Source organism: Apodemus sylvaticus, chromosome 5, assembly GCF_947179515.1.
Source record: "Apodemus sylvaticus chromosome 5, mApoSyl1.1, whole genome shotgun sequence".
Lineage (NCBI taxonomy): Eukaryota > Metazoa > Chordata > Mammalia > Rodentia > Muridae > Apodemus > Apodemus sylvaticus.
Window position 1 is genome coordinate 20,677,122 of NC_067476.1, and position 17,784 is coordinate 20,694,905.

Consider the following 17,784-nt stretch of genomic DNA (forward strand, 5'->3'; position numbering starts at 1 on the left):
CTTTCTTTTATAATGCATTTGCTAAACATCTAAATATCTAAACTAATTAAACTAGTTCATAGAGACTTCCAATAGCAATCTCATATTTTGCTGTTTTAAATTATGCAGTTATACATTGACATAGTTACAATAAGTCGAAAGTTCTCCTAATTGTTCAAAGTATTTGTTTTAACTTTCTACTGGCTCTAAGCAAAAAGAAACTTCTTATACTTTGTTTTTCCCTTGTGTAACTCTCTGGAGAATTGAGCAGAGTTAACAATACCAACTCTGCATCTACATAGAAACACTTATCCAAGGGCAGAAGAAAGAGATGAAAAAAATGGGAAGGATATTATTTACCCCTTTGGCTAGCAAGGATTTTTAAAGTGTTTGAAACAAGAACCAGAAATTTTTAAAAGAAGAATGATATCACAAGAAAAAATATAACTGTTGAATAAATAGAAAAAGAAGCCATAGATTTTACCAGCAATCCAGTCAACAGCTATTCCTTCCACTCTCCCCAAGCCATTGGTAACAATGTCTTCTTTCCAAGTCTGGTCTCTTTTAGCTCTGCTGATTTTATTAAGGCCCATATCTGTCCAATAGATGGTGTCATTTTCTATCGGTAAAGACAAAAACCACATACATGTATTATTAAATGCATTGGTACACATATAAAGATCACATCAGAAATTTCATTAAGGGATCATCCTAAACAGGATACAGTAGATTCTAAGCATTCTTTGCTATAATTTATCAATATAAACAGTAGCAAGGGAACTATAAAAAGAAAGAAATTGGTTTCAGCATTTAAAATTTAAAGGTACATTTATGAAAATTATTTGTAACATTTTTGATATTATTCTATGTATTTTAGATCAGTAAGATTTCATTCCCATAAAATGAAAATATCTGTTCTTCTAGTTTTTACTTCTTTTTTAAAAACTTAGTTCTGAGTCATCTGACAATACAATGAATACTGTGGAGTATAATTAACTCAAGCTTCAAAATACAGAGACAAGAGAAAGTCATGTGAAGTCTTTTCGAATGTGTAAAGGATATTTTAAGCATAAGGTCGTTCAATGTCTGCAAAGGTTGAAATCTCATGCCCAGTTATTTTTTTTTGAGTACATAATAACATCTCAAATGTAAATAACAATTCCCTTGTATTATTTCTCAGAGTTATTTTTTAAAAAATAGATCTCAGAATACTTGAAGAATTTTGCAATGTTTCATTTTCATCAACTTTCTAAATAACTGTGTTTTTAAATATTTTAATGAAAAATATGCCTAAAGACTACAAATAAAATATATTACACACATATGAATATGCATGAAGGAGAGCAATTATAGGCCAATGATTTTCTATATAGCTTCTAGGAAGACATGGGGACAACTAATTAAATAATAAATTTGTCACCAGCTAACATTTTATGCTGTGGCCAATGTGGACTTTGAAGAACAAATCCTTTAAGAGCAATACAATTTACTTCATTCACACTGAAAAACTATAGTAATAAAGACAACGTAATTAATGTAATGAAGCCATTTGTTAGTAAGTCTTAGGATTCTATGTCAAATGAAGTATAGCCTCAATTCTTACACCAGAATGGGAGGTGATATCAGACAATGCTGCTCTCAAAAAAGTTATGTCAAAGATACAATACTTTGAAGCCCAGCCAAATATACATAGCTATGCAAGAAGCAAGCATTTCTCTCATCTGTCTGAGAGTTTATGCAGTTTTACCACTGAAATAGGGACTTGACAAGATGTCTTGACCAAAATGGTTTTTTTTTTGTATGAATAGTAAGTAATGTATACTGAGACCAATGTTTTCCTTCAAGTATTGAGCTCCCTGAAAGATCAGGCAGACATTCCCAGACTGTCTTCTTTGTTTCTTCCTTGTGTTGACCTAAGACAAGGTATAAACAGTAACCTGTCCTATAGTCATCCTGACGCACCTTCCACGATAATGATGGACATCACTTTTAGGCCTTAGGTTGTCTTTATTCACTTTTTCTTATGTTCTACATCCAGGCACTTGACAAATATGCTCATATTTAGTCCAGTTCCAATAAGTCATTGTTCATTTTGTTTTTCTTTTAAAACATAACTCCCATTCATTAACACCCCACCCTTTCTACACTGAAACTAAAGCCCCTAACTTTCACCTGGAGTCTCTAGCAATTTCTTACTGGTTTCTACTTTGGTTCCTAAACCTTCTCTCAGAGGAGTCTTTTTTTTTTTCAATGTAGGAACACACATAGAAAAGGAAAGTACGATGTCACTTGACTCATTTCCTTCACAACACCTGCAACTACATCTACGCATGATGAAAATAGGATTCCTTGCTATGACCCAAGACCTCTGGATCTCTCCATCTTGAGAGTTTTTTGTACTCAAACACCTCTAGTAACACTGACTTTCCTGCTTTGGAGGCGAACTAATTCCCTTCAGTTTCAATTTCCTCTCGGTCTGGAAAGTTCTTTTTTTTTAGAATGTTCTTTTCATGGATCTATTGCAGACTCAAATATCCCCTTCTTAATAAAACATTTCTGACTGTGCTATAAAAATATTTTTGTCACTTTTTTTCTCCCTCACTGATTTTATTCTTCTCTATAGTACCGATTAATATCAAAGACATTTATTGGTCCTTTTCTCAGCCGTTAGTGTTGATAAGTAGGTATTCATGCCATTTCATGACATAAACTTGTTATAAGTTCTGAACATAAAAACACATTGATTGATTTGCTCATGTCTATCTTTGTCTTATTGTGATGTATTTCTTTAAAGCTTTGTTCCTAGTTGCTAGGACAATCCCCGCCTGTATCAATCTCACAGTGAACACTTGGTGAATTCAAAGGTGAATAAAACACACTGTATAAAAACTGGTAGGGATGTAGCAAATGGAGAACATTTCTGATGTGAGTGAGTTTATAAATGTGTTCAGAAACACAAGAGAAATGACTGGGAAAATACAAGAATATAAGATGAACAGTTGTAGTTTGTAAAGTCATCCATTAAGTAAGAACCTAAATAAGGAAATCACAACAATACTCTCAGTTTGTTACTCTTCTCATGATCTTTAATTTATGAAGAGGTCCACACTGTGTAACCAGGGACTATATGTACTGCCATTCACTATACATATGTACCTGCAGACCTGAAAATTTTGTATTTACATTACTTATTAGAAATACACTAAGATATTTTACAGTATATACTATATTCACCAAGTTTTGGCTAAAAAAAATTATACTGCATAGCAACAGTGTACATATGAGAGCACACAGTCAGTTTTGAAAGAAATAGCACTGAGTAATCGGAAGAGTCTAGGGTTCATTCAGGTTCTTGAGAAGGTTAAATAGGAGGAAAGCAACACAACACTTATTTGCATTATTAATGCATTTAAATACATTTTCTTAATTTCTCACATATTTATTGTATGTGTGCAGGAACATATTCTTTTTTTTTTTTTTTTTTTTGGTTTTTCAAGACAGGGTCTGGCTGACCTGGAACTCACTCTGTAGACCAGGCTGGCCTCAAACTCAGAAATCCACCTGCCTCTGCCTCCCAAGTGCTGGGATTAAAGGCATGTGCCACCACTGCCCGGCCACATATTCCTAATTGAAATATTGCTAATATCTTTGAATACTTGCAAAATATTTATTATATAAACTGTTTTAATAATATAGGAATTAAAATCAATCATAAATTTTATAAACTCTAAAGAGAGTATATATATATATATATATATATACATATATATGGAAAGTACATATATATATATGGAAAGGCAGTAAGTCACGAGAATATTGATATTACCTTTTGCTGAAATTTATCTAAAGCTATATAGTTCTAAAACATCATTTCACCTTCATTCAGCAAATATCGACTAATAGGCAGTCCTAAATTGGAAAATCTAGACTAAATGGATGATTTTCTAGACAGATACCAAGTACCAAAGTTAAATCAGGATCAAATAAATCTAAACAGTACCATAACCCTTAAGAAAATAGAAATAGTCCTTAAAAATCTTCCAATCAAAGAAATCCCCAGGACAATGTGTTTTTAGTGCAAAATTCCATCAGACCTTCAAAGAAGACTTAATACCCATACTTCTCAAAGTATTTCATAAAATACAAACAGAACAACACTACTTAATATGAAGCCACAATTACACTAATACCTAAGCCACATAAAAACTCAAGAAAGAAAGAGAACTTCAGACCAATTTCCCTCATAAATATTGATGCAAAAATACTCAATAAAATTCTTGCAAATAGAATCCAAGAACAGATCATAATGATCATTCACCATGATGAGGCTTCATCTCAGGGATGGTTAAATATAGGGAAATTTGCCATCACTATCCACTATATAAACTAACTCAAAGAAAAAGCCACATACACAACTTATTAGATGCTGAAAAAAGTAAGATTTATTATAGATATAAGTAGATAGTCATGATTAAAACAGACACTTTCCCTAGAATCATGGAGCTTGTGTGGTGGAATAAAATTTTTAAAATGTATTAGCTTATACCGTTGGTTGTGAGTCTTCGGGCAGATTGAGGCCAACTTGTTTTACAAAGAGAGTTCCAGGAGAGCCAGGGCTGCACAGATATACTTCCTTGAAGAAAAACTAAACAAACAAACCAGCAAACAAATAAATGAACTTTCTTGAAAGAGTGTGATTTGGTAGTATATAACACAACAAGAAAATATATAATTGAAAATGTTAATACTTACAATGACTTTATCACAGGCACAATTTTGTAGGCTATTGCTGAAAAGTTTACAATTTTATAAGATTTCTCAAAGAGAAAGAGTAGAGAGACTGGCAGACAGGTATAGTGCCTTGTAATTTAGTCAGCATTAAAGTTTACTTTGTCATATTAAATACTGAAAATAAAAGAAACTGAAGTTTCTTTAATTTGGGAGAAAATTTTAGGTTTATCAGAATTTAAGGACTAACCAATAAATGTAAGTCTTTTAAAGTTTTTTAAACTTTAAATGTTTATTTTTCTTATAACAAATTGACAAATATTTATTCATTAACTCTTGTAAATACCCTGCTTTTTCTGTTTTAATATAAAAATTTCCATCATAATTTTATACATTTTTCTTTTTGTTACTTTATTAGATATTTTCTTTATTTAAATTTAAAATGTTATCCCTTTTCCTCATTTCTCCTCCAAAATCCCCATATCCCATCTTCCCTCCTCCTGCTCACTAACCCACCCACTTCCCTGTCTTGGCATTCCCCTACACTGGGGCAATAAGCTTCACAGGAACAAGAGCCTCTCCTCTCATTGATGTCCTACAAGGCCATCCTCTGTTGTACATGTGGCTGGAGCCATGGGTTCCTCCATTTGTACTCTTTGGTTGGTTATTTAGTCTCTGGGAGCTCTGGGTTTACTGGTTGGTTCATAATGTTGCTCCTCCTATGTGACTGCAAACCCCTGCAACTCCTTCAGTCCTTTCTCTCCTCCTCCATTGGGTGCCCTGTGTTCAGTCCAGTGGTTGGCTGAGAGCATCCTCCTCTGTATTTGCCAGGCACTGGCAGAGCCTCTCAGGAGACAGCTATATCAAGCTCTTGTCAGCAAGCACTTGTTGATAACCACAATAGTGTCTGTGTTTGGTAACTGTATATGGGATGGATTCCCTGGTGGGGTAGACTCTGGGTGGCCTTTCCTTTAGTCTCTGCTCCACACTTTGTCTCTATATCTCCTCTCATGATTATTTTGTTCTCTCCTCTAAGGAGGATTGAAGCATCTACACTTTAGTCTTCCTTCTTGAGCGTCATATGATCTGTGAGTTGTGTCATTGGTATTCTGTGGTTTGGGGTTAATATTCACTTATCAGTGAGTACATACCATATGTGTTCTTTTGTGTCTGGGTTACCTCACTCAGGATGATATTTTTCTAGTTCCATTCATTTGCCTGCAAATTTCAAGAAGTCATTGTTTTTAATAACTGAGTTTTTATAGGTTCCATTGTGTAAATTTACCACATTCTCTATATCTATTCTTCCACTGAGTGACATCTGGGTTGTTTTCAGTGTCTGTCTAATATAAGACTACTGTAAACATAGTGGAGCATGTGCCTTTGTTATATGGGCATCTTGTGGGTATATGCCCTGTAGTGGTATAGCTGTGTCTTCAGGTCAACCAATTTCCAACTTTTCTCAAGAAGTACCAGATTATTTTCCAAAGTCATTTTACCAACTTGCAGCACCATGAGGATTAGCCAAGTATTCTTTTTGATCCACATCCTCACTAACATCTGTCATCGCCTTTTTATTTTTTTTTTTTTTATCTCAGTCATTCTGCTTAGTGTAAGGTAGAATCTCAGGGTCCTTTTGATTTTCATTTCTCTGATGACTAAAGATGTTTAGGTGTTTCTTGGCCATTGAAGAAACCGCTGTTTCTCATCTGAGAATATTTGTTTAGCTCTGTATCCCGTTCCTCAATAGGGTTACTTGATTCTCTGGAGTCTAACTTCTTGAGCCCCTTATATATTTTGGATATTAGCCCTCTTTTTGATATAGCGTTGGTAAAGATCTTTTTCTAATCTGTAGGTTGCTGGTTTGTCCTATTGATAGTGCCTCACGGAAACTTTATATTTTCTTAAGTTTTATTTGTCAATTGATGTTAGAGCCTGTGCCATTGGTGTTTTGTTCAGAAGTTTCCCCTGTACTCATGTATTTGAGGGTTTTTCCCATTTTCTTCTCTATTAGATTCAGCATATCTGGTTTTATGTGGAGGTCATTGAACCACTTGGACTTGAGCTTTGTACAAGGAGAAAAAAACTGGATCAGTTGCATTCTTCTACAAGTGGACTGCCAGTTGAACTAGCACCATTTGTTTAAAAGGTTTTCTGTTTTCCACTATGTGGTTTTGGCTTATTTGTCAAGGATCAAGTAACCATAGGTGTGTGGGTTTATTTATTGGCCTTCAGTTCTATTCTATCTCATTTGTCTACCTGTCTGTCTCTATACCAATACCATGTGGTTTTTGTTACTATTTCTGTGTTGTACAGCTTGAGCTCAGGGTTGTTGATTTCCCCAGAAGCTTTCTTATTGTTAAGAATAGTTTTTTTCTATTTTGATTTTTTGTTATTCCAGATGATTTTGAGAGTTGCTCTTTCTATTGTGCAGAATTGAGTTGGAATTTTGATGGGTATTGCATTGAATCTGTAGATTGCTTTTGGTAAGGTGACCATTTTTACTACGTTAATCCTGCAGATCTAGGATCATGGGAAATCTTTCCATCTTCTGATGCCTTCTTTGATTTTATTTCAGAGACTTTAAGTTCTTGTCATACAGATCATTCACTTGCTTGGTTAGAGTTACACCAAGATATTTTATATTACTTGTGACTATTAAGAATGGTATCATTTCCCTAATTTCTTTCTCAGTCTGTTTATTCTTTGATCAGAGGAAAGTTACTGATTTCAGTTAATTTTTATCCAGCCACTTTTCTGAAGGTTTTATAAGCCATAGGAGTTCTCTGTGGAGATTTTTGTAGTTGTTATCTATACTATCATATCATCTGAAAATAGTGATATTTTTACATCTTCCTTTCCAATTTGTACACACTTTGACCTCCTTTTGCTGTTTAATTGCTTTAGCTACAACTTTGATTACTATATTGAATAGATAAGGAGAGAATGAGTGGGTAGTCATGTCTCTCTCCTGATCTTGAGACTTCTCCACACAAATAGACACTATTAGTCAGTGGGACCAATTTTCATGCATTCCTGTATTATCTCAAACAACTCTCTCCTAATTAAATATATAGAGACTCGACTGGCTGTTGATTTCCATGCTTTTATATCTAGCTGATTCAATTATGAGTGCCTCTTAAGATACTGAATCTCTAAGACATTACGAAATTTCTAAGAACTGTTTCAATAACTTTATCACCCAGGGCTGATAGCATTTATTGTCATGTAATTGGGAAAAAATTAAGATATAGTCATCTAAGCAATGATTTTAGATGTTGTATTATGAAACACAGGCTCATTGTTACAGCTTCTGCCTCATTGATTAGAATTTACCTCTTTTCACAAAGGTTCAGAGGAACTGATGATTGATGGTTCAAATATTCAAAGTCATAAGCTTTTTGAGGTTTTCAAATGTCTTATATATGAAAAACATTAAAAAAAAGAAAGCAGGCAGGAAGTAGAAAGGTAAGAAGGGAGGAATAGTCACAGGCATGAATCACACTACATTTTGTAATACTCTGATATTCTGCTAATTTGACATATCAGAGTTTGACAAACTCTGATAAACTGCTAATATTTTGAAGGGGTAATATCTGCATATCACAGATGAAAATGAGTAAAAGCATACATTATAATAATAAGGATATCTCATGCTAAATTGAAATATTCTTCAAAGTATTTTCTTTTACATTCTATTCTCATTGCATGAGAAAAGCAGCTTTTCTTTTGTCTCTGATCAATATGTGATAGATAATTGATAACCAGTTTTATCCATACTAAATCTAAGTGTGGCCATATCTAGATCTAGACATGGTTAGTGAGAACACAGATATTTTTTTTCCAAGAATGTATCAAACCGAGTGTTTCAATAAAGTTTTTTTTTTTTTTTTTTTTTTATTATTATTCGATATAATTTATTTACATTTCAAATGATTTCCCCTTTTCTAGCCCCCCCACTCCCCGAAAGTCCCGCAAGCCCCCTTCTCTTCCCCTGTCCTCCCACCCACCCCTTCCCACTTCCCCGTTCTGGTTTTGCTGAATACTGTTTCACTGAGTCTTTCCAGAACCAGGGGCCACTCCTCCTTTCTTCTTGTACCTCATTTGATGTGTGGATTATGTTTTGGGTATTCCAGTTTTCTAGGTTAATATCCACTTATTAGTGAGTGCATACCATGATTCACCTTTTGAGTCTGGGTTACCTCACTTAGTATGATATTCTCTAGCTCCATCCATTTGCCTAAGAATTTCATGAATTCATTGTTTCTAATGGCTGAATAGTACTCCATTGTGTAGATATACCACATTTTTTGCATCCACTCTTCTGTTGAGGGATACCTGGGTTCTTTCCAGCATCTGGCAATTACAAATAGGGCTGCTATGAACATAGTAGAACATGTATCCTTATTACATGGTGGGGAGTCTTCTGGGTATATGCCCAGGAGTGGTATAGCAGGATCTTCTGGAAGTAAGGAGCCCAGTTTTCGGAGGAACCGCCAGACTGATTTCCAGAGTGGTTGTACCAATTTGCAACCCCACCAGCAGTGGAGGAGTGTTCCTCTTTCTCCACACCCTCTCCAACACCTGCTGTCTCCTGAATTTTTAATCTTAGCCATTCTGACTGGTGTAAGATGAAATCTTAGGGTTGTTTTGATTTGCATTTCCCTAATGACTAATGAAGTTGAGCATTTTTTAAGATGCTTCTCCGCCATCCGAAGTTCTTCAGGTGAGAATTCTTTGTTTAACTCTGTACCCCATTTTTTAATAGGGTTGTTTGGTTTTCTGGAGTCTAACTTCTTGAGTTCTTTATATATATTGGATATTAGCCCTCTATCTGATGTAGGATTGGTGAAGATCTTTTCCCAATTTGTTGGTTGCCGATTTGTCCTCTTGATGGTGTCCTTTGCCTTACAGAAACTTTGTAATTTTATGAGGTCCCATTTGTCAATTCTTGCTCTTAGAGCATACGCTATTGGTGTTCTGTTCAGAAACTTTCTCCCTGTACCGATGTCCTCAAGGGTCTTCCAATACTCTTCAAACTATTCCACAAAATAGAAACAGAAGGAACACTACCCAATTCCTTCTACGAAGCCACAATTACGCTGATACCAAAGCCACACAAAGATCCAACAAAGAAAGAGAACTTCAGACCAATTTCCCTTATGAACATCGATGCAAAAATACTCAATAAAATTCTTGCCAACCGAATCCAAGAACACATCAAAACGATCATCCACCATGATCAAGTAGGCTTTATCCCAGGAATGCAGGGTTGGTTCAATATACGGAAATCCATCAATACAATCCACTACATAAACAAACTCAAAGAACAAAACCACATGGTCATTTCATTGGATGCTGAAAAAGCATTTGACAAAATTCAGCATCCCTTCATGCTTAAAGTCTTGGAGAGAACAGGAATTCAAGGCCCATACCTAAACATAGTAAAAGCAATATACAGCAAACCGGTAGCCAGCATCAAACTAAATGGAGAGAAACTTGAAGCAATCCCACTGAAATCAGGGACCAGACAAGGCTGCCCCCTTTCTCCTTATCTTTTCAATATTGTACTTGAGGTACTAGCTCGGGCAATTCGACAACATAAGGAGGTCAAAGGGATACAAATTGGAAAGGAAGAAGTCAAACTATCATTATTTGCAGACGACATGATCGTCTACCTAAGTGACCCAAAGAACTCCACTAGAGAACTCCTACAGCTGATAAACAACTTCAGCAAAGTGGCAGGTTATAAAGTCAACTCAAGCAAATCAGTGGCCTTCCTATACTCAAAGGATAAGCAGGCTGAGAAAGAAATTAGGGAAATGACCCCCTTCACAATAGCCACAAACAGTATAAAGTATCTTGGGGTGACTCTTACCAAACATGTGAAAGATCTGTATGACAAGAACTTCAAGACTCTGAAGAAGGAAATGGAAGAAGACCTCAAAAAATGGGAAAACCTCCCATGCTCATGGATCGGCAGAATCAATATAGTTAAAATGGCCATTTTGCCTAAAGCACTATACAGATTCAATGCAATACCCATCAAAATCCCAACTCAATTCTTCACAGAGCTAGAAAGAGCAATTATCAAATTCATCTGGAACAACAAAAAACCCAGGATAGCTAAAACTATTCTCAGCAACAAAAGGAAATCTGGGGGAATCAGTATCCCTGACCTCAAGCAATACTACAGAGCAATAGTGTTAAAAACTGCATGGTATTGGTACAGTGACAGACAGGAGGATCAATGGAACAGGATTGAAGATCCAGAAATGAACCCACACACCTATGGCCACTTGATCCTCGACAAAGAGGCTGAAAACATCCAATGGAAAAAAGATAGCCTTTTCAACAAATGGTGCTGGTTCAACTGGAGGTCAGCATGCAGAAGAATGCGAATTGATCCATCCTTGTCTCCTTGTACTAAGCTCAAATCCAAATGGATCAAGGACCTCCACATAAAGCCAGACACTCTGAAGCTAATAGAAAAAAAACTGGGGAAGACCCTTCAATAAAGTTTTAAACTACTTTTATTTTATGCATTATCTGTACATGACAATGTCTTTCATAAGAACATTTTCTCATGATTATAAAATGTACTTGATAGGTCTTTTGATCTTGCTGTATCTTCTTCAATTTCTTTCTTCACTATTTAGAAATTATCACTTTTAACATTTTTAAATTCTTGGTTAGATCTTTCACAGGATGTTTTATGAAGAAAGTATAAATGACCTACTTTGTGATTTCTTTTCAAAGTATTTTTATCTTAATTGTTGAGAAGACTTTTGATTCATGCATGTTAATTTACTTGCTCAAAATGTTTTTCAGAGTTATGGTTTTTTTTGCAATGTCTTTACAGTTTTTTATATGTAGTATATCATCTACAAATAAGGATACTTTGATGTTTCCTATTGGTTTCTCTCTGATTTTTTTCTTACTTATTGCTCTAGGAATAATGCAAATACTGTAATGAATAGTCATAAATAAAATGTGAACTAGAGAGATGACTAAGTCATTTTTCTTATGAGAACCTGCCTTGGATCCCAGTTCCCACATAAAATGCTGATCATGACTACATGCACCCATGGTACTACTACCCTAGATGGTGGCTACCAATCATATGATAGCTACTAGTCTAGTTCAGCATTCAGTATGAAACTCTGTCTTATGAAACCTAAAGTAGATATGAAGTTCAAAGAATTATTTAGGGACATCTCTATGTATAAACACTAAAATCCATCCATTTGCTTAGCCAAGTTCATAAACCCAATTCCTCTGTTTCCATCTGGGGCTTCTTCACTTTCTAATGTTTCTACAATGAAGTAACAGCGTGAGTCCTCAAAGTCTATGTAGACTTGAGACAAGATGTACATAGTATCTTTTTTCACATTTTTATATAAGATGTTTTATCTATGACAATAAACTATTTCTTTATGAATACAACTATTATAAGATTTTTAGGATTGCTAGGCTTTTGACCATTTTTTACATGTTTTAGCATTCATTGATAATGGAGACAATATAAACTCAAGGCACCTGAAACTCAACCTTCATAGAACCAGTTGTATACATTTTGATTATCAGGATCAGAAAAATAATCTTTCCATTGGTCTTCTGCCCTCTAGCCATTGTCTTTCACTCAGGATTTAATTATTTTCCTAACACCTTCAGATGACCTTGGACCAGATACCTTTCCACTTTTATAGTCATAAATGTGCAATCTTCAACAATTTGCCGTTATTCATTATCAGTGAACTTAACAGACAAGCCAAGAAGTATAATTGTTGCCACATTTATGAAAGTTGCCTTAGAGCTCAGGAATTCATTAACTCCACTGACTTATCTAAGATAACAGTTTCCAGTCTTTCTCATTTTCTGACATTGATGGATATGAAAGTTATTTTGAGTATAAGCCCCCATCTCCTATACTTTCAAAATCACATTTACTATATAGTTTTAGAATCAGAAATTTTTTTCAGACCACTTCTAAATTCTTCTGTTATTATGATTCTTGGATTAATGTTTCATTTCTGTTCAACTTGACCTTGAAATATTTGGCTGTAGTCAATTTGGACTTCACTAGCAAACCAAAACACGCCAGATCATTCAGACAAACATGAAATGCATGATCAAGGTGAATTCGTGGAAGTTTGGTAAAAACAGGTTTATTAAAAATGTTCAAACTCGTGCCCTCCACAAGCTACACAATGGTCCTGTCTTATAGTGCATAGGTGAAACACTATACCTGGCTCCTCCCTCTTATTCCCACCTCTGCTTGCCATGCCTTCTTCTTTCTGTTTATGCATTTCCATCAAAGGCATCTTCTCACAACTTCAGTACCTAATCTTCTTTTGTGTAGTTTAGAAGTTCTTAGAATTGCCAAGGAAAATTTTAAAGCAATAACACAGCCATGCTACTAAGATTTTAAATCACTTATCCTAAAGTCCTACACAAATCAAACATTACATGTGAGCACAATGTGGTAGTTAGTGTTGGCTATCAACTTATAAAAACCGAGTGTCTTCTGAGAAGAAGGAATATCAATTGAGGTATTGCCTATATTATATTGGTCTTTGGCTGAGTATGGTGTTTTGAATATGCTTGGCCCAATGAGTGACACTATTAGAAGGGGTGGCCTTGTTGGAGGAATTGTATTACTGTGATGCTGGGCTTTGAGACTATGTGCCAGTCATGTGGCAACCACTCTTCTGTTTGCCTTAGGAACAAGATGTAGAACTCTAAGCTCTTCCTGCCTACTTGGAAGCTGTCATGATTCTGACCTAATGATAATGGAGTGATCCTCTACACCTTTATGCCAGCCACAATTAAATGTTGCTATTTGTAAGAGTTGCCTTAGTCATGATGTCCTCTTTATACTAATAGGAATGCTAATTAAGACACCATGTCCATTGTGCATTTTCTTGGATGTAATTTGATAAATGAGGGCTCAGTACACTGAAAGCAGGATTATTCTTATACAAGTGGGCCTAATTTACATAAGAAAGTAGTCTAAGTAAATACAGACTTAAGAAGATCAGAAATAGCAAGAAGATATAAGAAAACATTAAAATTTTTCTATAGTTATATATAGATATAATATTAAGCTCTTAAACAAATAGACAACTTGAGTAAGTAATTTCTTATTACTTGAATGAATAAATATAGATTAGGTGAAATCTATTGGTTGTGGGCAAGTTGTGCAATAAAAAAAAGAAAAGTTTAGTGAAAGTAAAAACTGCCATAGAGAAATTATTTCATAAAAAAAAACAGAAAAGATGTATCCTTTTTGGTTAATTTCTTTAGATATTTGTGACTAGAAGTTGCCTTCTTCAGTTCAAGCCACACTGAGCTTTCTGCTTTGAGGACTGACAGTTCTTTACATTCTCACCTGTCATTGGCATGCTATCAGTCATGGCATACAGTGAGACATCTGGAGCATTTACCAATGCGTAAGAATTATGAGACAAAGAGAGTCACTTCAAAAAGCAAAGAAGATTTGATTTTGAAAACTCAGTAGCAAATGCATTAAAATGGAACAGTTCACTAAAAGCTAGAGGTAATCAAGAAACAATGTATTAAACTTAATGACTTCAGAATGAGATTAAAAATCAACATGATGGCTGCACCCAATTTGTATTTACAGATCAGCCACCAGACAAAGAATACCTGGGCTCAGGTATGAATGAAATTGTATTTCCTTCTTCCTATCTTAAAAAAGCATCACGTTAAGTACTTTCTTAGTTTAATAAAGATCTGGGTTCTTAATATTCCTTATTCAAAGGGATTCAATAATAAACTGCTAACAAATTCCATTTATTTCTTTCATCTAGAGAGAGGCAAATCAATAAAAACGCTAATGGGCAATTATCTAACAGCAACAAATCACTAAGTACTCCATCACAGTGAGTAAATAAAGTCTGCAGATGTCAAAGATTTTAGATATCTCCATCTCATTAGCATACACTGCAATAAAAGCTCAAGTAGTGCACCTTCTCTTCTAGACTATTAGCTTATCACATAGGAAATATAAGCCTCCCTGGCTTTTTTGCTCTTTATGGAAATTACATTAAATGTGTTTTATACAAAATGTGTAACATTTCCTCACAAGGGTAGGAGAATGTTTCTTTGAAATCACAATTGATTTGTTTTCTGCACTTGCTCTAATGTTTTTGCATATATGATGTCAATTTCAGGGAGCTCATGTAAACACGGGCCCCTGCCTTGACCTCCCCTTTTCATATCAGAAATGAAGCTCAGATTATTTAATGTATTGCAGTGCATCTTACAACAGGAAGATGCCAAACTGAGACAGCATATAACACTTATTAGAAACTACTAGGAAATCAGCAGTCCTTTCCACAAAATTGAGACCTATTTTTCTGGAGGAAACTGGCAGAATTCTTGTTCTTTAAGCATTTGGATTTTTTTTTTGGGGGGGGGGATATCTATAATCCCTGGATGAGAAACATCATGACTATGCTACCAAAATAAAGCAGAGTTTTCTCAGCAAATGGGTTTGTTTTGCATCATCACTCTATGTGGAAACAACAATAATTAATTAAGGGGTTTATTGGCAAAAATAAAATTGGACAAAAGACTAAGCACTGTTTTGAGTTCTCATATGTAGAATAATTTTACTCCAGCAAGATGACAATTTGTCCTGGAAAACAGACACAACCTTAGCACATACTTTTTATATCACACAGTGCAGGTATATTTAGTTTGTAGAAGGAAGCAACCATATCTGAAGGTAACTTCTAATTGATGAGCAGACAAAGTGATGAATCAGAGCAAGATTTGTCAGAATGAGTCAAAAGTTGGATATGCCCAATTCACAGAAGAAACCACAAACAGAGGCTATTTAAACAAAGTGCCAGAAGACACAGGGGAGTCAGAAGTGAGACAGTGGAGTTCATAAGTGAGATTTGGGGTAATTCAGTTCAGAGTTGGGCATCAGTTGGTAGTCGGTTCTGTTCAGTCGGTTGAATTCAGTGCAGTAGAGTTGGCTCAGCCACTTGGGAGTCAGTTCAGTGACTGCAGTACATGGGAGTAGAGTTTCAGTGTTGAGTTTATGCAGTTAAGTGTAGGTCAGCAGAGGCAGGTAAATCCAGAGAATAGGAAGGAACCAGAAGATTAGAACAAATTGCCAGAGTTAGTTTGAGGCCAAGTAGATCAATTCATTGAAAAGCTAAAGAGGGCGGCGGCGGCGGCAGCGGCAGTGCAGCAGTGGCTGGTCCAGCTGGAGGGCCATCAGCAGTGGAACCAAGGCGACACAGGGTCCAGTTAGGCCCTGTGCCCACGACCACTGACCTTCGCTGACCAGCTGGGCGGCAAGCAGCAGCAGTTGTACGGCGCCTTTCCTGCACGGAAGCCACTTCAGAACTCGGCCTCCCACCAGTCAGGAGAGGTGCATCCATCTTGGTTTCGGACTCAAGGGATCGGACAGACTGAGGTACACAAACATAATCCGAGGCCAACACCGCGGTGGTCTGAGCCCGACGGGCGTTGGCCTGCACCCAGGCCCTGGGCTGGTCGGGGGGCCATCGGGGTGCCAACCCAGCCAGGAGGTTTTTTGCCCAGGCCTGCGCGCGTGCCGCCATTTTGCCTGCAGGACGACAGAGAGCTCTGGCGGGCAGACCTGTAACAGGCATAGCCTGAGGCTAACAAAGCGGGGGTCTAGGCCCCAAAAAGCACAGGACTGACCCCAAGAACTGGGCGGCTTGGTGGGCCATCTGTGAGTCAACCCGCCCAGGAGGTTGTTAGCACAGCAGACTCTCCCGGCACTTTCAGGGAGCGAGGACGCGCACGCCCGCCATCCCAGTCACCTGGCGGACCCAATTAACAGTCATAGCCCTAGGGGAACTTTGCTCGGACCTTGGCCTCCCAGGCTTTTGCCTGGACTCAGGGACTGGGCGGCCAGGCTAACCTTGTGTGCGCCAGCCCGGTTGACGGATCGGCTGCCCAGCGGAGTGAGCGGAACACAGGGGAGGTCACAGCAGCATACACCGTCAGCACTCCCTGGGGGTGCACACGGGCTCCATCTGGTCCACAGACACAATCTGGGGCAAGGCCTCAGGCAGAAGCCCTCAGCTCTACTCTCTCCGCTTCCGGATCCAGATCAGCCTGGACGGCAGCACCACATCTCCAAGTCCTGCAAGAGGCTAGCTGGGCTTCTGGGCGGCCAGCTGGGAGAAGTCAGTGTGCTCCAGTGAATCCAGCGGGCCCCAGCGGGAGCCTTCGGGTGCCTGCTTTGGGATCTGAACAGCCTGGGAAGCAGTACCCTGTCTACAAGCAGTGCAGGAGGTAAGCTGTGCACCAGAGGCCAACTGGGAAGGGGCAGCTTGCACTGGTGAGTCCAGCACTGACAAGACAAACTAACACCAGTGAGAACTAGATGGCAAAAGGCAAACGCAGGAACGTCACTAACAGAAATCAAGGCAATATGGCAACATCTGAACCCAATTCTCCTCTACCAACATGTCCTGAATACCCCATCACACCAGTAAAACAAGATATGGATTTAAAATCACTGGTCATGATGCTGGTACAGGAACACATGAAGGACATACTTAAAGAAATTCATGAGAAAATGGATCAAAAGTTAGAAGCCCTTGCAAGGGAAACACAAAAATCATTGAAAGAAATCGAGAATACAAAAGCCAACAAGGAGGAAATGCAAAAAACACTTAAAGAAATACAGGAGAACTTTGGTCAACAGGCTGAGGTCATGAAAGAGGAAACACAAAAATCTCTTAAAGAAATACAGGAGAACTTTGGTCAACAGGCTGAGGTCATGAAAGAGGAAACACAAAAATCTCTTAAAGAATTACAGGAAAGCACAAACAAGCAAATGAAGGAGCTAAGCAAAACCATCCAGGATCTAAAATCAGAAGTAGAAACAACTAAGAAAACTCAAAGGGAGACAACTTTGGAGATAGAAAGCCTTGGGAAGAAATCAGGGAACAGAGATGCAAATATCAACAACAGAATACAAGAGATAGAAGAAAGAATCTCTGATGCTGAAGATTCCATAGAAACCATGGACTCAACAGTTAAAGAAAATGCAAAATGCAA

General features: G+C 37.1%; 1 protein-coding gene across 1 annotated transcript in view; it reads right to left on the reverse strand.

Moving 5' to 3' along the window:
• The window catches only part of Lrp1b (LDL receptor related protein 1B), a 1,719,438-nt gene that overhangs the window by 521,808 nt on the left and 1,179,846 nt on the right, over positions 1 to 17,784 (reverse strand). Inside the window, exon 36 of the mRNA XM_052181021.1 lies at positions 464 to 598. Within this exon, the coding sequence (XP_052036981.1) occupies positions 464 to 598 (135 nt within the window). The remainder of the gene's footprint in view (positions 1 to 463; positions 599 to 17,784) is intronic.